This window comes from Protopterus annectens, chromosome 6.part0 (genome assembly GCF_019279795.1).
Source record: "Protopterus annectens isolate FY-2018-M chromosome 6.part0, PAN1.0, whole genome shotgun sequence".
In the NCBI taxonomy this organism is placed as follows: Eukaryota; Metazoa; Chordata; order Ceratodontiformes; family Protopteridae; genus Protopterus; species Protopterus annectens.
In genome coordinates, this window is record NC_056737.1 from 815,855,845 (window position 1) to 815,881,157 (window position 25,313).

Sequence of the window (25,313 nt, forward strand, 5' to 3'; positions counted from 1 at the left end):
GACTTTAGGACTCATTATCCCTCATACAATGTTCCTTTCCAGTGTGGTTTACCCCTCCAGGCTGGGTTTGCCAGATGAACTCCTTGCCAACACTGCATAAATGAGTTCTTTGGACAGGAGTGCTTAGGGGAGGTCATGCTAATGCAGATGTCAGCCTGACTAATGAGCCACTAACTGGTACAAAAATAAAAGATAAGACGTACACACACACACACACACACACACACACACACACACACACACACACACACACACACACACGGTACTTCATGGTTCCAAATCTTCAGGTATTTTTTCTCATCAGGGTTCATTAGAGTTCACCTTTTCTTATTTCTATGCATAAATAAACAAGTGCAGATAGCAGATTACTATATAAAACTCCCACAGTAAGTGCTTATATTTTTCTTCTTTGGACAGGTGTGTGGCTCCAGGTGTTTAATTAAAGTTGGCACATGGTGAGAAACACAGCAGTGGAATAAAGGCTAACAAAAGGCTCAAGGATTAAGCATTTATGCGGCACTTCCATTATGGTGTGGATCCATCCTAAAGATAAAATAAGGAGTAATACAGTAAAGGAAGAAAGACGGAGGTGAAAAGGCTACCCAAGCTAGCAGATTTGTTTACAAAACTGTACAAGGTGAAGATGGGGGTGACAGATGTAATCCATTTATTCATATCAAGAAAAGTACAAAGTCAGGAAAGTTGAATTTATTTTTGGCAGTATTTTCACAAGCAAAAAGGTTTTAAGCATTCACTTTATTTACTTATTGACATTTGATTACTGGGAAAGTCCGATTAGGTAGAAATTTACGTATACTACAAATAAGAAAATGCTAAACTACTTAGATGTAGAGATTTACAAATACAAAAGTAGTTTTGAAACCAAAGTATACAGGAAATCAACTTATGTTAATTCTTTTTTACACTTTGAAAGTGCACACCCCTTCCATAGTAAGAAAAATATTTTAAAAGGACAATTTGTGAGGGGGTCTAGGATGACGAGTAGACAAGAGGATTTTTATGAAGAATGTGATAGACTAGAAAATATGTTTATGGAAAAAGGTTATCCTATTGAATTTATAAAAAACATAAGGAAAGAAGTTGAGCTAGGTAGAAGTGGAAGATTTCACCCTATTAAGGGTATAGAACGAAATAACACTAATGGTTTAGGAAATGAAAGAACAGAAAATATAGGAAAAACAGACAATGAAGGCGAAAGTTATCAAAGAAGATTAATATTAGAATATAATTCCTTCAATAAGAAAATAGGCGGAATAATTAATAGAGAATGGAAAACATTCCTAACTTACACCGATATAGACGAAGTCAGAAAGATAATACCTAAAATTGTTTATAAAAATCCACCTAATATTAGGAATATGTTAGAAAGAACAGGGAAGACAAAGAGAATAAAATCTGGTGAAACAGTAGGAACGTTTAAGTGTGGTAGATGCCCCCAGTGCATCTTTATAATAAATAAGGATGAAATATACTTGGAGAGTAGAAACAAATTAATAAAAAGTTTCAGTTACTACAACTGTGAAACTCAGAGAGTAGTATATTTAGCGACCTGCCAAAAATGTCAATCTTTCTACATTGGAAAGACAGAAAGACCACTAAAAAAGAGGGTCTACGAACATACTTACGACATTAAAAAAGAAAGAGAAACAAATGCACTTTATAAACATACCAAAAATTGTTTAGGTGCAACCTACTTGTTTTTTGTATTAGAACAAATTCAAATGGATCCCAGGGGAGGCCCATGGGAGGATACATTAGAAAGTAGGCAATTATGGTGGCAGGTACATTTAGATGCTAGTTGTGTGTGTGTGTGTGTGTGTGTGTGTGTGTAAAGCAAACCTCAAAGAGTCTGTGTGCCAGCTACTTGGGCAGGGACACAAAGCACTGGTTAGACAGAGAGGGTCTTGGAGGTCTTGGCTTGGCCACTCAGCTGAAATCTCAACTCTACAGCTGTACCAGTAAGGACTCTTATTGGGGATCTGGAGAAAGAGGGAGAAACCAGCCCCAGAAGGACAGTGGTCTCTGTGTGCTCTTAAGGGAAACTGTACTTGATGCAGAGAGCTGCAAATGAAAATATTGTGTGTGTACCTTGTCATCCTCTCAGTGTACGTCCCTCACTGTTGCCAGTGGTAAGGATTGAGGTTCCTTGATTACTGGTCCAGTGGTGGGGTGTCACAACGCATTAATACCAATTAAATGGGTTAGACTTTTAGATAACATCCAAGGACAGGGTGAGCTCAGTAAATGCACTAAGTGCATACTACATAAGTTTCCGTCTTTTTTCTGCCATCATGCAAATGTAACGCATCCCCATATATGACTTAAGAAACTGCAGTGATTAGCAGTTGACTTTATTTAGAATGGGAAGAAGACATAAATGAGCCATCATATTCTTGTGACGCTGTGCATACCGTGTGTGCTTCAGTTTATACATATGACTTCTGCACAGACCTTTACCGCCCACCAGATATTTACAGCAGCTTGGCATGCTTAGTTAGCATACAGAGATAAAGTCCTGACTATGATGCAGGTGACCTGGGTCCAATTAGCAGCTGAGACACATACTGATGCTGGTAGAAGAAAGGAGGAAATAAAAGAATTAGTCTAAATTCAGGGGGAGGAAAAGGGATGGTATGCTGTCAACAAATAGGCAATTCTTGTGTGCCTGGTGAAGACCAGAGTCACAAAAAGTAGTCATTCAAGGTAAGAGGTGAGCCTTAGGGATGTCACCACCTATAAGGAAGGGTCATGCCTGAGAAACCACACCTAACTGCTCACAAAGAACTTTTCTGATGTCAACACATAAGAAGTTAGGTCTCCCTGTAACTGTACCAAAACACTCTCTAGCAGAAGTTGTGACTTTAGGACTCATTATCCCTCATAAAATGTTCCTTTCCAGTGTGGTTTACCCCTCCAGGCTGGGTTTGCCAGATGAACTCCTTGCCAACACTGCATAAATGAGTTCTTTGGACAGGAGTGCTTAGGGGAGGTCATGCTAATGCAGATGTCAGCCTGACTAATGAGCCACTAACTGGTACAAAAATAAAAGATAAGACGTACACACACACACACACACACACACACACACACACACACACACACACACACACACAGAGTACTTCATGGTTCCAAATCTTTAGGTATTTTTTCTCATCAGGGTTCATTAGAGTTCACCTTTTCTTATTTCTATGTATAAATAAACAAGTGCAGATAGCAGATTACTATATAAAACTCCCACAGTAAGTGCCTATATTTTTCTTCTTTGGACAGGTGTGTGGCTCCAGGTGTTTAATTAAAGTTGGCACATGGTGAGAAACACAGCGGTGGAATAAAGGCTAACAAAAGGCTCAAGGCACTTCCATTATGGTGTGGATCCATCCTAAAGATAAAATAATGAGTAATACAGTAAAGGAAGAAAGACGGAGGTGAAAAGGCTACCCAAGCTAGCAGATTTGTTTACAAAACTGTACAAGGTGAAGATGGGGGTGACAGATGTAATCCATTTATTCATATCAAGAAAAGTATGAAAGTCAGGAAAGCTGAATTTATTTTTGGCAGTATTTTCACAAGCAAAAAGGTTTTAAGCATTCACTTTATTTACTTATTGACATTTGATTACTGGGAAAGTCCGATTAGGTAGAAACCCATTTTCAGAGGAAGCCCAGGAAGAAAAGCTCCAAATTATTACAGAACATTTTAAGAACAAAAATTTTACAATCTTCAAAAATAAAACAAAAACAACTGCAGTTTAAATAATTATAACAAATTAGACAATGTAAAAACACTGGCATTCACATTTTCAAGCCAAAGACAGCCTTGACTTTGACTATCTATGTTGCATAATTCCACAAGTGAAGGCCCCACTGCGGTTTAATATTTTCCTTTTCTACTGAGTTCTAATCTCAGCAGATAAAGTGGGCACAACAGCAAATTTTAGCTCACACTTAGAACAGGATGTTACTGGGGTGTATCATGGACTTGTGAAGGGTCAGACAATGGCTACTTTGGAATTAAGGGAGTAACTTGACTTCATCAGAATGCCCTTTTATATATATATGTGCGATACTGAAACATTGAAGTTAATTTTGTTTCTAGATAAACCTTGACTGCTGAGAATGGTGGCTGCTAGCATACAGTTGCAAACTTCAAGAGAAAATTCTGAGACTCTCCCAAGTATATGGTGTGTGGGTTTTCCCTCTATCCTGGAAAACAGGAGAATTCCTGTTGATACCGTCTTTTGGTTTAGCCACTCAAACTACCTTAGCATCTCTTAAATGGAAGTAGAAACACACTACATATCTGATGGCATTACGGCACACATAGCGTTTAAGTGGAAAACTTCTATATGAAACATTGCTCAGACATAGTGACTGCACATCATTGCACAGTCTAAGACTCTGGGGTGCCTCTTAAACCTTTGCACTACTATGACACCATTTCTAATAGGACAGCAACATGGCCTGCTTCTTGAGATTAGCTTTGCAGGACAGCTATGCTGACCACTTTGGAGTTGCAGAGGTCAGAACAATCAGTTCTATTGTCTTCCCTGTTAAGAACAATCAGCCTGATAAACTGGTTTAAAGAAAGTAAGAAATTTTCCAACACAAAATTAAGATTCCCAAGGAGGAGGTACCTGTTTTCTAACTGGCTCACTATTTAACACCCCCTTTCAAAAATACTTTACATGAGATTGCACTGATCCATAGGCAGACATGCTGAAATGGACACCAAATTAATCTTGTTGGAGAAGTAATACAGGTCAGAGGATAGTAATTCACACAAATAATACAGAACCAGTGAAACATTATCCTTGAAAGGGTGTTAGTTCCTGTCTTGGCACCAGCTAGAAAATCTTTTCTACTTGCCAATATATGATTTTCTATTAGCGGGTTTTGATGCCTCCTTTAAAATCTGCTGTGTGCTCTCAGAAAATAGGTGCCTATTAAGATTCTACTATCCAGGCAGTTAGTTGCAGTTGCCTCAAACAGTCCTGTGTGAGAAGGTCCAGTCTATGGGGAAGCTTGTGGTAACTGCCTCTGGTCAATTCCAAAAGAAGTGAGAACCACTGTTGCTTGGTCTAGAGGGAAGTCACCACAATGATCTTTGGAGTGTCCTAATCCTGGATATTAGTGGAAAAGATGAAAAAGCACAGAAACATTACTGTTTATGGAAAAGAAAAAAACTCTGTCTTCCTGGCCTTCTTACATGGAGTTCTGGAACAGAATTTTGCCAACTGACTGTTGTGAGTAGAGGCAAAAAATGTCTTTTTGAGGTGTTTCTCCACAGCTGGATCAATTCCCGATTCAATTTCCATTCAGGAGAGTCTATCCTAGTCCTGCTCAGCTTGCCTGCCACACAATTTTGTTCTGACGGTATGTAAGATGCCTGTAGAATGAGAATGTGCTAAAAAGCTATATCTCAAGCTACCATGCCTAGTCTGCACAAAGAGCAAGACCTGGTCCCCTCCCTCGACTTTGCTAGGGACCAAAGATGATCACAACAGTTGACAGCATTCATAAGTGCCAGCATCTCTTTGACATTCATGTGTTTTGGTCTGCCTGTTGTGTTCTAGAAATCCTGCACTTTTATCACCATAGACATTGCTCCCCAAGCAGACCGAGCTGGAGCTGTAAGGAAAAATGGTAGACCTGGATTTTGATGTTTTTGGCCTCTCCACCATAGAATATCCCTTTTCACAAACCCAAAACTGAAATCTGGAACACTGGGGATATTGATATTGTGACCAAACAGATTTTAGATACCACAGGATTTTTCTCATGTACATAAATCATGAAAATCATAGATGCTATGAAACTCAAAATCCTGAGAAATTCCCTCTCAGAAGACTAGTCTGAGTGGAAAAAAGTCAAAAATAGACCTAGATACAGACAATAGAGTTGTGTAAGAACTTAGCATAACAGTAGACATCCTACTGATCATTGTTGCAGTATTCCTAACACATGGGTTATCACTGCTGTCACCCAGCTGGGGTACCAAAACTTTACCTTCCCAGTATGGTACATTCCCATGTGTGACCACAGGTTGCAAGCATAGCATGAGTGTAATTCCTCAGAATATCTCCAAGCCAGCACCCTGAAGACCCCTGAGACAGAAAATTGGTCGGCTAGGAGATGTATAACATGAAGTGATAGGAAAGCGTTTCCCACAGGATAGGAACTGAGAGAGAAAGACTGAGTAATGAGATGATAAAAGTATAGAGGGGAATGAGGGTGGGAAGGAATACTGTAACAGTGAATAGTAGGACATCTACTGTTATGGCAAGTTCTTACACAACTGTACTATGTCCTCACTGAAATCACTGTTGCAGTATTCCTAACATATGGGTGAGCTAAAGGAAATGTATGGGATGTTGGTTAAAAGGCAGTAGAACTGTCTAAGAGGGCACATTGGACTAATCTAGCAAAGGCAGCTGTGGATCTTGAAATGGCACTGTAGTGTTTAGTGAAAGTGCATACAGATGGCCAAGTTAGCAGCCTCCAGAATGGCACTGGCATCCACCCCCCTTTGGACACAGCTCCTCAGGCTGCTACTGCTCTGGTAGAGTGAGCTTTCAGGCATGAGGGTGAGGACTTGCCATGTAGAGAGTAACAAAATGAAATGGCCTTAGAGATCTAGCTTGCAATGATTTGCTTGGATACCAGTTGGTTGGCCCAGTTTAGAGTCCATGAAAGAAACCACCTGTTTATCAGATTTTGGAATGATAAGGCACATTTCTCCAGCACAAAGTAGAGGTCCCAAGTAGGGGTAATGGGCTTTGTAGGTGGTTTAAGATGTAGGACCCCTTTAAGGAATAACTTGACCTCAGATCTGGATGTAAGTGGGGGAGTGAGAGGTAAGCAAGCAGAGACGACTGACAGCTTGGCTTTGACAGAGGAGTAGGCCACACCTGTAAGCAACAGTTCACACATCTCAATGGCACCAACAGAGAATCTCTTCCATTTGGCTGTGTAAGACTTTCAAGTGGTGAGTCTCCTGGCTTCTTTGAGAACCTTAACATTCTCAGAAAAATGGTGCCTGTAAGGAATCAGAACCCTATCAGTCACAGAGTTAAGTTTAGGGATGACAGACTGGGGGTGTAGCAGTAACCCTTTCTGTTCATTGAAGAGATCTGCCTAGTGTGTCAGTTTGCAGTACTTGCCTCTGGCTAGAAGAAAAAGGAGAGAGAACCAATGCGGTCATGGCCAAAAGGGAATCACCAACGAGAGTTTTTTTTCTTTTGGGTCTTTTTAAGAACTCTTGGAATAAAGGGTGGTGAAAAAGGCGTAGCGGAACTTCCCTGTCCACTGAAAAGTGAAAGCATTTGTCCTCCAAGCACAGGGGCAATGGTCTCTGGTACAAAACAGTGGAAGTTGTTTGTTGGTTGGAGCAAATAGTTCTATCTGAGGGGTCCCTCAATGGTGAAGGATGCCATGAAAAACCTGTCTGTTCAGGATCCACTCATAAGAGTCCTCCAAGGACCTGTTTAAAGAGTATGCCAACACACTGTCCTGTGATGGGATGTATATTGCTGTGAGCGACATGTTTTTCCGGGTGGCAAGGACCCAGGCTTTCTGTGACAATCTGCACAACTAGTAAGATCTGGTCCCTCCTTGCTTCTTTATATACCACAGTACTGTTGTGTTGTCTGTGAACACTTGTAGGGTACCTGGTTTCCAGAGATGTGACAAGATGTGAAAAGATCTGAAGAATCTGGATGAGGGCCCCTCATTTCCTTCATGATGACGTGTTCTTTTAGTAGCCCTTGGTTATGTTTCACCTACTCCTTCCAACATAAGACTTCCCATCTGAGGCAGGGTAAAGGGGGATCATCGTGTCCAGAGGATGTGAGTGCCGACACCAAGCTCTTATTTGGTACCACTGCATTTTCCTTATATGTAGTCTGGCTATGGGGAAGCATTGGGATAGTAGCTGCCGTGAACCCCAGAGCCCATACGACCTCCCTGGCTGAGGGAGGCAAAGTTGTGTAAGTAGTTTGTAAGGCTCTGCACTTTCTCTTATGGTATGAAAGCCTGCATTCTTTCTGTGTCCAGCCTACAGCCCAAAAAAAACTATGTCCTAAGATGGCTGCAGGGAGGATTTTTTGTAGTTGATCATGAGCCCCAACTTAAATAGGAGGAGGAGGGAAGTGAACCAGAGATGTTGCTGGACAATTCATGGTGAAGTAGCTTGGATTAACAGGTTGGCCAAGTAGGGAAAAAATCTGAATTCCGGGGTTTAGCAGAAGATGATCACTGGCACCATTCACTTTGTGAAAACTCTTGCGGCTGTGAAAAGCCAAAAGGCAAAACAGTAAACAGATAGTGAGATGAGCCAGTACAAAACCAGAGGAATGTCCTGTAAGGTTCCAATAGGTATACAGAAGTAAGGATCCCTTACTTCTAGGAATACTAGAAAAAATGGAGGCAGAATGAAAAGTAGCAGAGTGTGAAGGGATATCATTTTGAAAGCAGAACTTTTAAGAAGGTGTTTAGTAAGGAGAATCCAGTATGTTCTCCACTGCCTTGGAGTAAAACCCCCTTTCCACAAAATCTTCTAGCACCAGCTCTATTGTGCCCTGTGCCTGTAGTTCCTGTAAGATGGGTGACAGCAGACGAATCTCTCTCACTCTACTTTCACTGTACCACTTTTTTTCCTACACACTGCACTGCCCTCCCAAACCAGTTATTTACATTCCATCACCCCATCTCCTCTACTCTAATCCCTAATTATTCCTCACATTATTTCCCTCCATATCCTCCTACTTCTATTCTTCTTTTCTTTATACTCTATTCCTGCTCTGCATAACTACTAGGCATCTCTTAATATATTAAGCTTGAACTCTGGCATAGGATGTTGCAAAAACCTTCAATATATTGCTTACCTTCTCTGTTATGCTAACTATATTTTTTAAACTACTTTGTTATAGTATGTACTGTGTTGTTACTTTAAATGTTTTTTTGGACTACTTTGTTAAAGTTTTGTACTGTGCTGTTATTGTAAATTCTACCATGCTACCATGTATAATGTTTTAACTTTGCATTGTATAGTCTATCATGTCTCTTTGTGGTGCTTTTCTCCCCATGCCTCCACTGAAAATAGGCTCTTCTTGACCCAGTGGACTATCCCGGTAAACAAATGTTAATCACTCAATAAATAAGGCCATTTAGTGGGGGAATTTATATCCAAGACATGGCATAACCAGTTTTTATGGACAGTACCTGTTTGTTGGTGGTAATTCCTTCCCAGGTGGATAAGAGGGTAGGGCTGGGGGCGAGGGGGAAAAAGTTGGAAGTTAGTCACAGAGATGTGTCCCCAAAGGTAGGCCTCCCAGATGAGGCATCCCTCTATGGTTTATCTGCAAATCTCTTTCTGGGAGATTTCCTGCGTTTCTGGCTAGGCCTAGAGTCCCTTCTGACAAAAGAGGTACAGAAGTCATCAGAAGCTGCCAACAAGTCCTTCAAGGTTTACCCTATTCTTAAAGGGTTTTGAAAAGGTGGGCAGCTTGGGGGCCAAACAAGAGATCCTTGTCTAAAGGGGAGTCCACTATTTTCACTTTCATGTCCTCAGAAATAGGCTGGAAATGTATCCATGCATACCTGTGGACTACAGAACCTGTAGCAGCTACTTTGGACAAGGCCTCTACAGAATCATAACTGCATTTAATGCTGTGCCTGGCCACTAGTGTAGCCTGATTAAGCAAGGATAACATTTGTTTAGCATCAGTATCTTGCAAATCCACCATTACCTTATTTAAAGAACTGAAAATGGATATCAAATATTTGATCAGCTGAGTTTGGTAATTAGTAGCTCTAAATGTCAAAGTAGAGGAGGTATACACCTTTTTACCCCATCTATCCATACCCTGCTATCCTTATCTGAAGGGAGAATATTGGTATTGGTTAAGGAGTTTAGAAGGATTACCAGAAGAGACGGAAACTGCAGAAGGGTCTGCCACAGAATTTTTAAACAGAAACTAAAGATCATTAGGGACTTTGTAAAATCTGTCTTGTCTTTTGGGAGCTGGAGTCTGATAGTCAGGGGCAACAGAAGTGAACTGAAAATAATAGAAAAAAGCCTCAAGAACAGTAGGCACAGGGGAATGGGATGAGGTGTCCATTTCCAAAAGTTTGTAGCATTGTTTCTGCACCTCTGATATTTGCCTAGACTCCCATTCAAAGATGCTTCAACATATTTAAGATTTTTTCCTGCAAGAGAAGTTTGTTCTAATGTAGACTCAGATGAAATGGAGTCTTCATCATTTGAAGGGAACTGGCATTTGAGAAGAGTAGGTCAGAAAATGGTCATAATCAAAAGCTGCCTCATCTTCAGAGAAAGATGAATCCACAGACATCTTCTGAGGGGTGGGAGAGGGGGTTAACATAAGAAAGGAGGAGGCTTCAGAGCCAAAATGTTCCTAAACAAACCTTGAGAGAAATCCATCCATTCCTTCATCTAGGAAGAGGAAGGAGGAGGTTTAGTTTTCTAACTCTTCTTTTTTGGTGTGACATCCAACTGTATTAAATGTGGTGCCATACTTCCCTGATGTACCGTGATCAATTTACGCGAGATCTCTTCCCTAACCAGGATCAGAGGGATGGTCTCTGGTCCCGCTGATAAATGACTCACAGCTCACCTCTGCCTGCAGGATTCTCAGTTGTCAAGGCCCCTGAAGCCATACCGGCTTACAGTGGGGTCTCGGTAGAGGGCATCTGAGCAGGAATCAGACATGCCGTAGGTTTCAAAACCTCAGCAGATATGTCACAGTCAGAAAGGGCTGATTGAGTCTCTGGCCTAGGCCTTTTAAGCTTTTTCTTAAGTGGTGCAGGTACATCTGGGGAAGCTTGAATCCACCATCTTGGAATGGGCCAAGCATTTGACACATTGGGTCTCCAGGAAAGTGTTAAGAGAGGACAAATGAGACAGCAAGATCTTAGGAACAAAGGATTAGCAGATGGCACAAACTCTGTAGTCTTGTTCTGCTCCTAAACAAAAGAGACACTAGGTGTGCAAGTCTTTACCCGGGATTTGCCTACTGCAAGTAAAAAAAAAAAAAAAAACAGTTAAGAAGTATTAATGAAGCTTGCCCAGTGCGGCAGTTATCTGAATAACCAAAGCAATGGTCCCGTTGACCAAATGATGATCAGTCTGACAAACAAGTGACCTGCATTCAGGCTGGTGGTGAGACAGTTTGGGGAATTATGCTTGTACATCCAAATAACCTCTCCGTAGTGCAGTAGCCCAAAGGAACACTCGATGCTGCTTAAAAAACTTCCAAGCTTTTAATGTCACACAGAAAATAAACACGTCGTTTTTATTTTCTGTGTGACATTAAAAGCTTGGAAGTTTTTTAAGCAGCATCGAGTGTTCCTTTGGGCTACTGCAGCTGTTTTCGATGCTTGTACATCCACCTATATACTCTTATGCTTGTGAGCTGAAGTCACAACGGACGTACAACACTGGGAATTTAAAGCTTTGGTACTCTGGCTGGACACCAGTGGCGATAACTTATGTGTTAGGAATACTGCAACAGTGACTTCAGTCAGGATATCTACTTTTTCCTGTGGGGGGAAAAAGCTCTTCAAACTGAGGTACTTAGGAGACACCCCAGAAAAACAATTCTGTGAAAGGCAGTCAAATAATACTTTTTATGTTCTCCTGGAACGCCAGTCTGCATAGGAGATCTCTCACTCAGGTGAGAGATTCCTGACACTTTAAAGAGACTTTGCAAAGATAACCAAACCATCAAAATAAGGAAGTGTGAATACTCTGCAATCTGGAATACACTATGGTAGGAGCTAGACACATTGTGAATACCCTTAGATCACAGGATAGACCACGCACTGTTGCAGAAAACTGATAATGTGATCCAGACACAGAAAAACCTTAAGAAACATTACCAGCCTCAGTAAAAACCTGCCCAAGCAACAGGGACCTCCAAAGCAGAAACACAAGCAACCTCCACCCCCCAACCCAACCCAAATGACACATAGCCCACAAACTCAGCATGCCACTCAACCACAGCCCATAAGGCATAACAACGTACCCAGCACTCTAGTCATAGGTGACTAGAGTCAGGCACACTGATGTTCCACTCACCAGGCTAAACAAGGAGAAAGTTACTGTCAGCTGCCTGTCTGGTGCCAGAATCCGCCACAACGCATGCACTCAGGTCACTCCACAACAAGTACAAATATGACTCTGTCATTGTCCATGTTGGTGTGAATGACCTGAGACGTACCTCCTTGGACTACATGAAAAGGGACATGGAGGAGCTGTCTGATCTTGCAGCCCAGGCAGGTATGACCCTAGCCCTAAGTAGCATCCTGCCATCACCCAGAATGATACCACAGTACAAGGACAAAATGACTGACTTCAACAACTGGCTAAGCTTCTGGTGTCATTCTAAGGGGATCCAGTATCTGTCTGCCTGGGATGACATAATCGACAAGCCACGATGCTTTGCCAGAGATGGCCTGCACCTGTCGCCCCTGGGATTCCGGATACTGGCTAAGGCTCTAGCCACTCCTATAGTGCCTTTTTTAGGCAAGGTTCAAATGACAAATTCACCACCCTAACAGGTACAGGCAAGAAGAATCTGAGGGTATTGCTACTCAATGCTAGAAGTCTAAACCTCAAAATGCACTCTCGAGGCACTCCTTAAAATGGAGAACATCGACATCTGTGCAGTGACAAAGACCTGGTTCAAGGCTCCAGAGAGTACTCCTGCATTACCAGGCTATAATTCATACCACACCTTTCGGCCACCTAACCTGGACCGAAACACTAAAGGTGGAGGTGTGTCCATATTCATTAAGGATAGCCACACCTCCAGGCTAGTTGCTCAGCATAATGCATCCGAGATTATCCAAGTGCAACTAACTCTAGGCAAGACCGCAATCCAAATTGTAGCTTGCTACAGATCTCCCACCATGCCCCAGGATTCCCACTCCTCATTTCTTAATACACTGGAAAATTTTAGGGTACAACCTAACACCCTAATAATGGGAGATTTCAACTACCCTACCATTAACTGGGAAAACTACTCATGTATCAACTCTTGTGCTCAATGTTTTCTGGAATTCATAAATTCCAATGCCATGGATCAACTTATACACACCCCCACCAGGGGCAGCAATATCCTATACCTGATTATTACCAACATGGGCAACCGGTGCTCCACACCAGAGGTAAATTCCTCTTTGGTCAGTTCCGACCATAAGCTAATCACCTTAAGACATCCACATCCCTCCCCCACCCCCATTAGGGAAGCCACAGTAAAAAATTTCTCCAAAGCCAACTTCACGCTTCTTAAGACAGAAGTGGCAAACTTCACGACACCCATGCTGACGGACAACAGAGGTATGACTGCTAAATCCTACACAAAGGCACTTTATAAGCACTTGCATGAGTGCATGGATCGTGCAATCCCTAACAGAACCAAGATGTTATCCTCCAAAAAAGGAAGCCAATCTGGTGGTCCCCTGCCATAAACAAACTCTACAACAGAAGAAAGAAACTATTGCAAAAAAAGAGTAAAATCCCATGATTGGAGAAACTCCCTTGTCAGCTTCAGTAAGAAGCTGAGATCCCTCATAAAATCCTTCAAAGCTAGTTATGAAAACAAAATCGCCACTGACTCTAAAGACAGCCACAAAGCATTCTATAGCTATGTCAAGAATCTCAATGGCAACACTCAGATCTGCTCGGAGTTGCAGCACAATGGCACTAAATATACAGAACCAATGGATATTGCCAACATCCTGGCAGATAGGTTCAGTGCTAACTTTACCCCTCTGTCATCCCCTAAAGGGCCCATCTCTATACCAGAAGAATGCAAAGTTCCTGTAATCACGGCTGCATGGGTAAAAAACACACTATCCACAGCCAAGAACACAGCATCCATGGGACCTGACGACATCCCAGGCTGTGTTCTACATGAACTACAGAATGAACTGGCACCCCACCTAAGTACCATGTTCAGTCATAGCCTCACCTCAGGCTATGTGCCCACTGAATGGCGCACAGCGACAGTTATCCCACTCCACAAAGGGGGAGCCACCACAGACCCTGGAAACTACCGCCCCATTAGCCTAACGAGCCTGGTCTGTAAGGCTATGGAGCGTATCATCATGGAACTTATAAACAATGACATTGGTAATCTCCAAACTCAGGACCCCACCCAGTTCGGGTTTGTAAAAGGCAGATCATGTCTCATAAACCTGATAGACTTCTTTGAAGCAGTCACCAAAGCCGTAGATGAGGGTAAGGTGGTTCACACAGCCTATCTAGAGCTCGCCAAGGATTTTGACACCATCCCCCATTCTGGAATTATAGATAAACTCACTAAACTAGGTATAAATCCCTATGTCACAAGATGGGTTGCCAAATGGCTCACTGACAGAACCCACACTGTGAAAGTAGCAGACTCCAAATCCAGTATCAGACCAGTGACAAGTGGAGTACCACAGGGTTCAGTCCTGGGTCCTCTCCTGTTTGGCATCTACTTCTCTGAAGTACAGGCCAACACAGAAGGTCTTTATTAACAAAGTTCGCAGATGACTGCAAACTAGGAGCCATAATCAAAACTCCAAAAGATGTGGACATCCTACAAAAGGGTCTTGCTGAGACAGATGCCTGGTGTCAAAGCCATGGCCTCAAGCTCAATGCCAAAAAGTGCATTGTCATTCCTTTTGGTAAAAACTCAGTACCCATGAACTACCACATAGGTGGTAGTCTACTTAACACCGAAAGTGTGATAAGAGACATTGGGACACAGGTGGACAGTAGTCTCTCCTTTGATAATCACATCGCCACAGTAGTCAGGAAATCCTTCTATGTGGCACACCTCATCACAAAAGGTTTCTCATCCAGGAAAAAGAGGTCATTGTTCCCTCTACTCGTCATTCATTAGACCCATTATAGAGTACAATGCCCCTTTGGTATGTACCTCACAAGACATCTACAACAACTGGAAAGGCCACAGAAATACCTCACAAAGTGGATTACTGGCCTCAAAGAGATGCCCTATGCAGACCATCTCAAAAACCTGCAGCTTTACTTCGTTGCATATCGCCTACTCAGAGGCGATCTCTGCCTAACACACAAAGCTATGTCAAACCCAGAGCTTTTAGACATGCTCCACTTAAAGAAATCCCAATCCCTACGAGCTACATGCTCTAGGGACCTAAACCTCATCACCACAATAAACAGAACATGCTGGAGGAATAGATTCCTGTCCCAGAGACTTCCCATTCTCTGGAACAAACTACCTATCTATATCAAACAAAGCTCCTCATTAGCACTGTTCAAGAAAAATCTTGATGATTGGATGGGAGATGGGAAATTCACCCCGGGGATCACTTCTGTGGCTCTGCTCGACAGTGGCACAGGAAAATAATTTTCTTGGGTGGCAAAAGCCAGGGTACCTTTGGCTAGGCTTATATAGGCCCTAGGGCCAATAGCCTAGTACCTGTCTATGAACCTATGAAACAAAAGAAATCTAGATGTAATGTTACCAGAAAACTCAAATGGGGAATGAGAGGTTGAGAGGGGATGATGTTTTGAACTTGAGCACTGACACAAACAAGTTGCATTAACACAAACAAGTTTGGAAAGAAAAAAATTCAGAAATAGATGAATTTTCATTCTTTGGCAACAGAATCATTCTTAAATATAACCCTTCTCTTAGTTGAGGAGGAGTGATTGATTCTACCACCCCCTGAGAGAGCAGACACTGAAGGAAAGGCAGGGAGAAAAGGAGTTTGATCTATAGGATGAGGGGGAATCCCTTAAAGTAGGAAGGGACACCCACTGCCATCGGTAACCATGGATTGTTTTCACATGGATGGGTTTTGAAAGTAATCTGCTGCCAAAGACAGAAATGGAAGTTCAGACTATCTGGAAAGATTAATGGATTGCCAGGGTGGGAAGGTGTTGGGGGTCGTGTACAAATTCATTCAGACTTACTAGACTGCCCTTTGTTCTAGTGCACTCCTCCTTTCTTTTTTCAATCTCCCTGACATTGTTTTATAAATATTTGTGTACCAGCTGCTTGTTGTGTCTATTTTACTTTTTGAAAAAGGTTGTGCGAGTAGCATTAAACCCCTTGGTAAACTTGGAGAAGGAATGTTGAAAATCTGGGAAATTTCTTGAATCGGCTTACCTCTCTCAGCACATTTTTTAACTTCCTCTGCAGCAGATGCTCCAAAAACTAACTCTGTATATAAGACAGAATTAAACATTTCAGCTTTAACATCCTCAGAAACGTTTTGAGTATGCAACTAGGCAAACCTCCTCATGATGGTTCCAGTGGTAGCAAACCTAGATACAGCAACAGCAGACTCATACACTCATTTCAGACAGTGGATAACCACTTGAGACACAAAAGCAATGAGGTTACACAAACAAGGTTTTTCCTCAGATGAGGAAACAGAAGACATAATATTCCTCATGTTCTCAAAAGAGGCAAGCATAACCTTTAGGATATGAACTAGGCAGCTGAACACTCTAAAAACAAATGTTGCAAAAGAATATACTTTATCCCAAAACTATCAAAAGCCTTCCAATCCTTGTCAGAAGGAGAGGGATTACTATTAACCAGATGTTCAGCAGCAGCTGGTTTTACTACAGCAATAGCTGCTGGGTCTGATCTGGGATTAGTATACAAAAACACCTGCAACTTCTTCTTCTGGCTTTTCCCGGTTAGGGGTCGCCACAGCGGAACTCCGGTCTGCTAATGATTGGCAGTAGATTTTTACAGTGCCAAGGTGCCAGCTCGATGACCAACCCTTCAACGAAGGCATGCCCATTCACACATGTCTTTCGAACGCCACTTGACCATGGGGAGGACATGCAGACTCCACACAGAAGGCGCTCCAGCTGAGAATCGAATGGGAGAACCTCTTGCTGTGAGGCGACTAAAAAACTTTATTCAGTCTGTTTTCTTGAAGGCAGCAGGCTGGCTTGTCAGGCAATTTACAGGCTGTGACAGACGCATGTTCCAATGCTGAAAGGACAAGAGGAACGGGACTAAATTCAAGAAAATCCAGTTGCTATAAATCATAACACTTCTTTAGAGACTGTGGAATATCATTATGTTTCATAAAGAAAAGAATCCTTCAAAGGGACTGACAGAAGCCATACTCTGCTCAGAATCTAAATCTGAAACCTGAGGAGGCAAAATAGAATCTGTCCCTTCACAAGCATTTTGCGGTTCAGATTCATAAATCTTTTCAGAAAATGAAGAACAAATTTTTCTCTCTTACTAGAAACAGTTGAACTGGAAGGGTCAAAATAGGGTTGCCACTTTTCAAATGACAAAAGTGGGGCATTTGTTGTGAAAAAGTGAGTTTGCAGGACAAACCATGCAAAGCAGTTAATCTTGCCTGTTTGCCAAAAATAAACTCTTATTCGTGTAGCATACAAGTTGATTCTGCTGTTTCACAGAACATTTGGGTATGTCAGATACACAATAATTTTGTTGTGTAACAGTTAAACAAAACTTAGGAGAAAAAAATTTGAGTAAAATCTCAGAACATTTGGCATTTTTCATTTTTTTCCTGCAAGACACAACTGCCCAAACAGGGACTGTCTTGTGCAAAGAGGGACAGGTGGTAACACTTGGCAAAAAGACTAAACTAAACAATGAGCTTAAGCCCAACAGATCACTCCTGTCCAATGTGACTGGGAAAGAATCAAATATATGTTTTTGCTTCTCAGACAGGAATTCCTGAAGAAGCAGACACACGTTTGCCAGGAAAAACCTACCTAGGAACAGGTATTCCAGTCTAGCTATCTCCCAGAACAAAGGGTGGCTCACCCTTGTACACAAAGGGCACTGTAACAGCTGCAGAGAACATGTCTAACCCCCCCCCCCAAGTACATGGTGGCTGTAGGGAATACACAATAGACAGCCAAGGGAAATGAATGCTCTGAGGAACCAGCAATGGCCACAGTAGAGTCACCTACCTGTGGGTGACTCACTTTAGCAACCTGTTGTGGTGTCAAAGGCTGTTTATTCATTTTCTTCTGTTTGTAGCTAAAAGGAGGAAGAACCAAGGCTGGTCCATGATTAAGGTGAAAAAAGATTCCAGATTCCCGAAGAAGCCTAACAGTAGTTGTCAGTAAAACAGGTAAGTAATGTAAAAGTAACCCCCCCCCCAAAAAAAAAACAAAAACAAAAAAAAAAACGTAAAATGCACTTTAAACACTTATCTCAGTCCCAAACAGTAAAACAAAACAAACTTTGACTTCAGCAAAAGGAGTTTTTAACTTATTTTAAACACCTTTATTTCCACAAAAGTAAAAAAAAAAAATGATGCTCCCATTTAAAAGCAATTACAAGCCACGTGACAATAGTTAAGAACACTTTTTTCCTAGCTTTAAAATATTATTTTACAGAAAAAGTGCACGTTTTGTAATAAAAAGTAAAAGTTGAAGTTTTATCCCCGAAGCAAACTTACTTGCTCAGAAATGGAAAACTTACACAACTGTCAAACCTCGAAAACCCACAAAAGGAGTGCTCTTTGGCTGCAGGAAATCTCTGATGGACTTGTCACCACAACTTGTCTTTTTAGTCAGCTCAGCACAAGCTAACGGTTTGGGCACATGGAAAGTGCCCTGAAGTTTTCATAGTTATTTGTACACACCCATCCTAAAGCTGAAGAAAGTAAAGCCTGAATCACTGCCGCCTGAAAGGATGTGAGTTAAATATTTTTTTACCCAGGGTTAGGTCTCTGTCTCTAGGAAAGAACTATTTGTTTTTCTCGACAGGTGGAGTGGAAGAACTAAGTTGGAAAGCCTTATTTTTGCCCTTATCCTTCCCATGGTCCATCTTTTCTTCCTTATCTCTGTGTAGACATGCAACCCTCCAAGATGGATGAATGCCATTAAAGCTAAAATAGACTAAGGTTCTGCTTGGCAATCAGCTTCCTGCACTTGTCTATTTAGGCAAGCAAATAAGTAAAAGGTTAACACCCAACAAAACTTCAAACTATTGAATGCTGTGAAACAGTAATGAAAAGATGAAAAGAGACAGAAACAAAATTAATATGGTGTGGGTGACGGACTTCTGCTTAAAGACAGATGGATTATGGGTCTAGTGACATTCACTGAAGACAAGTGGGAAATCTTGCCAGTAATCATGGACTGAGGCTGTTCCTATGCTCTCTGAGGAACCACCTTCTGCAGATAAGATCTTGCCCATACAAAATAAACCACTTAGCTTTTACCTTCACCACTTGAACTGTCTTCTTCTTCAGTGATTACTGGCATGCTGGGTCTTCCTATACTGGTTTCCTTTGTTATCACTTTGTTACCTGTATCAAAACACAAAGCAACATAAACAAATACATAACTAAATAAATAAGAATTTATTTTAATGATGCATCTCTCCATATAGAAAATGAGCTGCATTATCTTAAAGTAGGGCAAATACAAATATATTCAGTATCATTAAAGTGTTTCAGATGGCTCTCTAGCATCTGAAAGACAGTGACTGCAGCTTGAGTCATACTACACTACAGACTTCTTGAGTTATTTTGCTACAACATGGTTGCCACTTCTACAGTGCTTTACATAAAGCAGTGAATTTATGAAACAGTGTAGATGTTCCACAACAGTAAATTCAAAGGTTAGTACAGAAAGCTATTTTACTTGACAAAATACTTTGTTCTAGTGTATTGTGTGTTATAACAACAAGTATCCCAAACTGAAACAAGCTTCTCTCTGATTTATTTGAGAACACGGAAATCTCCCCAGATGTTTACTCATGGTCTCCTTTATGTATTAATTATTTTTACTGTATTTAACTAGGCACAAGCAATCCTCTATGTCTTATCTACATTCTTCTTATTGTCAGGAGAAGTAGGTCAGAATAACATTCAAGGTCTTCACTTTTTTCTCTGTTAGTGACGGTAGATCTCCAATGTCATAGTACAATTCCTATGCTGTTGTCGATTCACTGGTAATTATTAAATCTACATCTTAGAGCTCAAATTCAAAAGACTAACTGTCAAATGGTAAATGGCATGACTCAATATGCAGGACACTTCTGCAAGCCTTATGAGTGTTTTTTTTTTTTTTTTTTTTTTTTTAACAGCATGAATTTAAATTTCACTGAAACAGATAAAACCTTTAAGTTATGCAACTCTGAAAGGTTTCACTTCAGATGCATACAAAGGACAAGAGAAACAAAAATAACAATAAGTATTTTCAAAGACCCGCAACACAGTAATAAAAATGAAATACAAATTCATGCATCCAATACATACAAAGGACAGTAGATTAGCAATGATTTATTTTCAAAGATCTGAAATCAAGAATAAAAAGGAAATATACATACACACTAATCCTATCCAGAGATCTTCAACAGGGACTTCTGAAGTGGTGCACAACCACTGAAATTCTACCCGCATGAGTCACATTTTCTTTCTTTCCGTCTAATGAAAACCTGGCCAGTTCACCACAATTACGTCTAATTGTCAATCTTGGAGGAAAAAGACAATCACACCTATCCATCATAGAGGCAACTGACTTAGTTTGACAACCAATCCTCCCAACACACCTCCAGAGACACACAAGCAGGAAACAAGATGTTATGTACTCACCATAATGTTCGATGTATGTAGTCCATCTCGCCTCACATTCTTACCCGTGGGTTCAGAGCCAAACGTCGGCTTCGACTCGGCCATACTCTAGCTCGAAGTCTTTTAATTGGCTGGGCTAAAAAGGTATCTCATGCTGCACTGCTCCCTTTTCCCAGATCTAGTTTGCTGCAAGCTCAATCACTCACTTCTCCACACACAACAACACATAGAGAAGGAAGAACATACCAACCATAAAGGAATTTTGAATCCATACATAACCCCTAGGTCCTCCAGGATGGGGGAAGGAGGGGGGGTAAGTAAGAATGTGAGGCGAGATGGACTACATACATCGAACGTTATGGTGAGCACATAACTTCTTGATGTTATGTAGTCCAATCTTGCCTACATTCTTACCCGTGGGACAGTGTCCCCAGCACCTGAATCCTGGGAGGCTTAGTGGAAAATACTCCTGAGCACTCTGGAACCAAAGGAAGACCTGCCTCTGGACACCAAATCTAACTTGTAGTGAGTAACAAAGGTGTGAGGAGATGCCCATGTAGCCGCAGCACAAATATCATCCATAGACAACCTGGCCTGAAAGGCTGTAGATGTAGACACAGATCGGGTAGAGTGAGCCTTCACTCGAAATGGTAAATCTCTGCCACCTGAAGCATAAATGAAGGAAACACAACTGGAGATCCATCTAGACAAGGTGACTTTGGAACCAGGAGACTCAATCCTGTTTTCTGAAAATGAGACAAACAACTGATCCGATTTTCTAAGATCCTTTGTTCTATGTAAATAGAATCGTGATTGTCTGTGCACATCCAGCTGATGAAATCTAAATTCTGCCTTGTTCAAGAACTCTGGAAAGAATACAGGTAGTTCAATGGATTAGTTTAGATTACTAACTGAAGCCACTTTTGATAGAAGGGAAGGGTTTGGTCTGAGAGAAACCCTGTCCTTATGAAAAATCAAGTAAGGTGGTCTAATTGATAAGGCATGAAGCTCCAAGACATGTCTGGCTGAAGTGATGGCTACCAAAAAGATTGTCTTCCAAGTCAAATATTTTAAGTCACAACTGGCTGCAGGCTCAAAGGGGGGTGAAGTGAGACATTGTAGAACAAAATTTAAGTCCCAGGGCATAACTGGGTCAAAGACTGGAGGACGAAGCAGCATAGTGCCCTTCAGGAATGCCTTCCAAAGTCTATGTGCCATGACACTAGGCTCATCAGCGATGTGAAAGGTGGAAATAGCCACCAACTGGACCTTAATAGTTGCGGCCTTTGATCCCTGGTTGAAAAGCATGGAGGGGAACTCCAGTACTGATGAAATTGGAGCTGTATAAGGATCAGTTTGTCTTGCATGCGCCCATATGGAAAATCTCTTCCATTTACTGGAATAGATTTTTCTGGTGGAAGGCTTATGGGAGGAAGAAAGAATATGAACCACTACCGGCGAAAAACGATGAAGCCTGACTAATGATGGAAGTGGCGAAGCCAGGCTGTCAACCGGAGGTCGGAAGAGAAGGCTGGAGCTGCCCTGACATACGAGTCAGCAGATCTGGTTGTGGGTCCAGAATCCAGGGGGCGTCCATTAGGTAGGGATGGAGAAAGGGGAACCAAATTTTGACGAGGCCAGTGTGGAGCAATCAGAATCATTTTGCTTCCCAAAGATTGTGCTTTCTGAATAACCTTTGTCAGCAGAGGAACAGGAGGGAAGGAATACAGTAGACCGGAGGGCCAATCGTGAACTAGAGCATCCCTGGGTGACTCCCCCCGGGGGGGGGGGTAAGGGTGAAGTAGCTGCTGCATTTGGTATGGAGGGGGTTGGCAAATAGGTTGCAGCAAGGCTGACCCCACCTGTGGAAAATCTGCTCCGCAACCTGATTGTTCAGGGACCACTTGTGAGGCATCAGAATAGCTCTGCTCAACCTGTCGGCAATCACATTGGACTTCCCCGGAATGTGTGTTGCTACAAAAAAACGTTGGGAAGCCACTGCCCACTGCCACACTCGCATGGCCTCTCTGCAAAGGGGGTACGACTTGGTTCCTCCCCATTTGTTTGGCTACCATACCACCGACATATTGTCTGAGTGGATTGCAATTGTCCCGAGAGGAAGAAAGCTCTGAAGTGCTTGCAACGCTAGTAGCACTGCTCTCATTTCTAGGACATTGATATGCAGATGCATCTCGTGTTCCTGCCACGTGCCTTGGACTGTCCTGCCTAGATAATGCCCCCCACCCCATCTGGGAGGCATCCGTGGTCACTGTGGCAACCAGAGGGGATGGAACAAAGGGTTTTCCTGCATTGAGGTTGCTGGTGTGAAGCCACCAGTGAAGATCCTGCTCGCACCTGTCTGTGATTATTATAAGATGAGAAAGCGGAAGATGTTGTAGAGACCACTGGGCGAAGAGTAGCCACTGAAGGAGCCTCGTGTGCAGCCTCACCAGAGGAACCAGCATAATTGTAGCAGCCATCATCCCCAACAATTTGAGGATCAATCTTGCCTTCACTCTTCTCAAAGGGAGCAACACGTACACCTGTTGTTTTTACCACTAGAAAGGATTCAAAGTTTACAACACCTTCATGAGCATGGTGTCTAACTCGGTGCCTATAAAGGTGACATGCTGCGAGGGCAACAAAACAGACTTTTCCCAATTTAGAGTGATACCCAATTGTTGACACAGTTTGATAGTGGCGTCTCTGGTTTGTAGGAGTAAATGCCTGGTGGTGGCAGAAAGGAGCCAGTCATCCAGGTACAGAAACACTTGGAATTCCCTGACATCTCAAGTGAGCCATCACCACTGCCATACATTTGGTGAACACCCTGGAGGCTGTGGTGAGACCAAAGGGCAGGGCGCAAAATTGAAAATGACTGGCTCCCAGCTGGAAGCATAGATGACTTCTGGATGCTCTGTCCATCTTTATATGGTAGTAAGCATCCTTGAGGTCGATGGAGCACATCCGCACTTTCCTTTCCTAACAATGGGAGAATAGACTGCAACGTGACCATTTGGAACTTGGACTTATTCACATGGGTGTTCAATCTGCTGAGATCCAAAATGGGTCTCAGGTCCCCTGTCCTTTTCGGCACCAAAAAGAATAAGAGTAAGTCAATAATCCGATCTGGTCTGAGGGGACATGCTGGATGGCTCCTTTTCCTAGCAGCTTTAAAACCTCTAAAGCTGCGGAATCCCTTTGATTGGGTGGAACATCTGGGATTTTTTTGATCGGAGGGGGAGTTGAAGAGAAAGGAATGCGATATCCTCTGGAAACTATTTTTAATACCCATTGGTCCTGAGTGATACCTTGCCAGACCTCTGGGTATAGTGAAATGCGACCCCCCGACTGGCTCCGGAAATGCACAGTCGGGCCTCCCATCAGGAGCTCTGGTAGGGAGAACCACAAAAGGAATTGCGGTCTCCCTGGTTATGCGGGCCTCCTCTGCCCCTAAGGGTGGCATCTACCTGAATTACCACCCCCTCCCCCTGCCTCTGGAGGGGCACTCACCTTGTGCATCATGAAAAAACCTCTGCGAGTTTTTGAACCACATCTTCCCACCCCTCTGGGTCTTGGGATAAGGCCTAGAGGGGTGGGAAAAATGGACTCCCACAGCAGACAGAGGTTTTCCCCCTTGCTCGCACCTAGTGAGAGTGTCTTTCACCTTGGTTCTGAATAAGGAGGAACCATCAAACGGGGCGTTAGTGAACGTAGACTTGGAGGCCTCCGTGAAATTACATCTAGGAGTGTCTCCTAATAGCAACTCCCGAACTTGCTGCCCTACCCGCTCCTTCGGCTGCGTAAGAGATCAGCCTCATGGAGGAGTTAGCAATAGAGTTGAGGATAGACATCTGAGCGTTGACCTTCTGAGCCACTGCATCAGAAATGTTACCCTGCAGAGTATCTCCAAGCTCTTTCAGGAGATCTCTTTGGATCAGTGTAAAATGTGATAAGTAATTCAGTGACCACAGAGCAAAGGCCGCTGAAGAAAACATACACTTCCCATACTGGTCCATGGTCCTAGACTCCTTGTTAGGAGGATGGACGGTAGACAAAGTCTCAGCCAGTTCCTTCTTGGTGGCCACTGCCACCACCATGAGATCTACAGGAACTCCCTTGGATAGAAAACTCTTTGTCAGAGGGGGCGGACAAGAATTTGTTGGGTCTCCTGGGGACTGTTTCCACAGAGTCAGGGGTTTCCCACGCCCTTCGACAAACCAGATTCATAAGTTCGAAGGGTGGAGATACCCAGGAGGCAGAGAGCTGAGACCCAAAGGCCTTCAGGAACACAGACTCCTATTCAGAGGGAGCTTTGGAGGGCCAGTCACCCCTCTGCTTCAAAATGTCTAGGATGTCAGAGAAAGAGACATTCTCAGAGGGTGATCCCTCCGATTCCTTGAGGTCAGTGTCTGACGTGAGGGACTCATCTTGGGAGTAGATGTGCTTCCTCTTGCACGTTCTTTTTCTGAGTGGCTCCTCAGGCAAAAACACTGAGGGGCTCTCAGAAATATGGGGACCACTCATGGGGGTATCCTGAGGCCTTGGGTCTCCGCTGTCGAAAGATAGAGGGCGATCAGAGACCCACACCGGAGCTGGAGGGGACAGAGTGTCAGTGCCGAATGATGCCTCTGAGGACCTGGCCAGTGCTCTCTGCATGACCTCGAAAGCTGGTCCCCCCGGCTCCAAAGAACGACCAGCCATGGA

General features: G+C 42.7%; 1 protein-coding gene across 1 annotated transcript in view; it reads right to left on the reverse strand.

Moving 5' to 3' along the window:
* Window positions 1-25,313, reverse strand: part of SNAPC1 (small nuclear RNA activating complex polypeptide 1) — a 588,252-nt gene that overhangs the window by 66,550 nt on the left and 496,389 nt on the right. Inside the window, exon 9 of the mRNA XM_044074493.1 lies at window positions 19,251-19,337. Within this exon, the coding sequence (XP_043930428.1) occupies window positions 19,251-19,337 (87 nt within the window). The remainder of the gene's footprint in view (window positions 1-19,250; window positions 19,338-25,313) is intronic.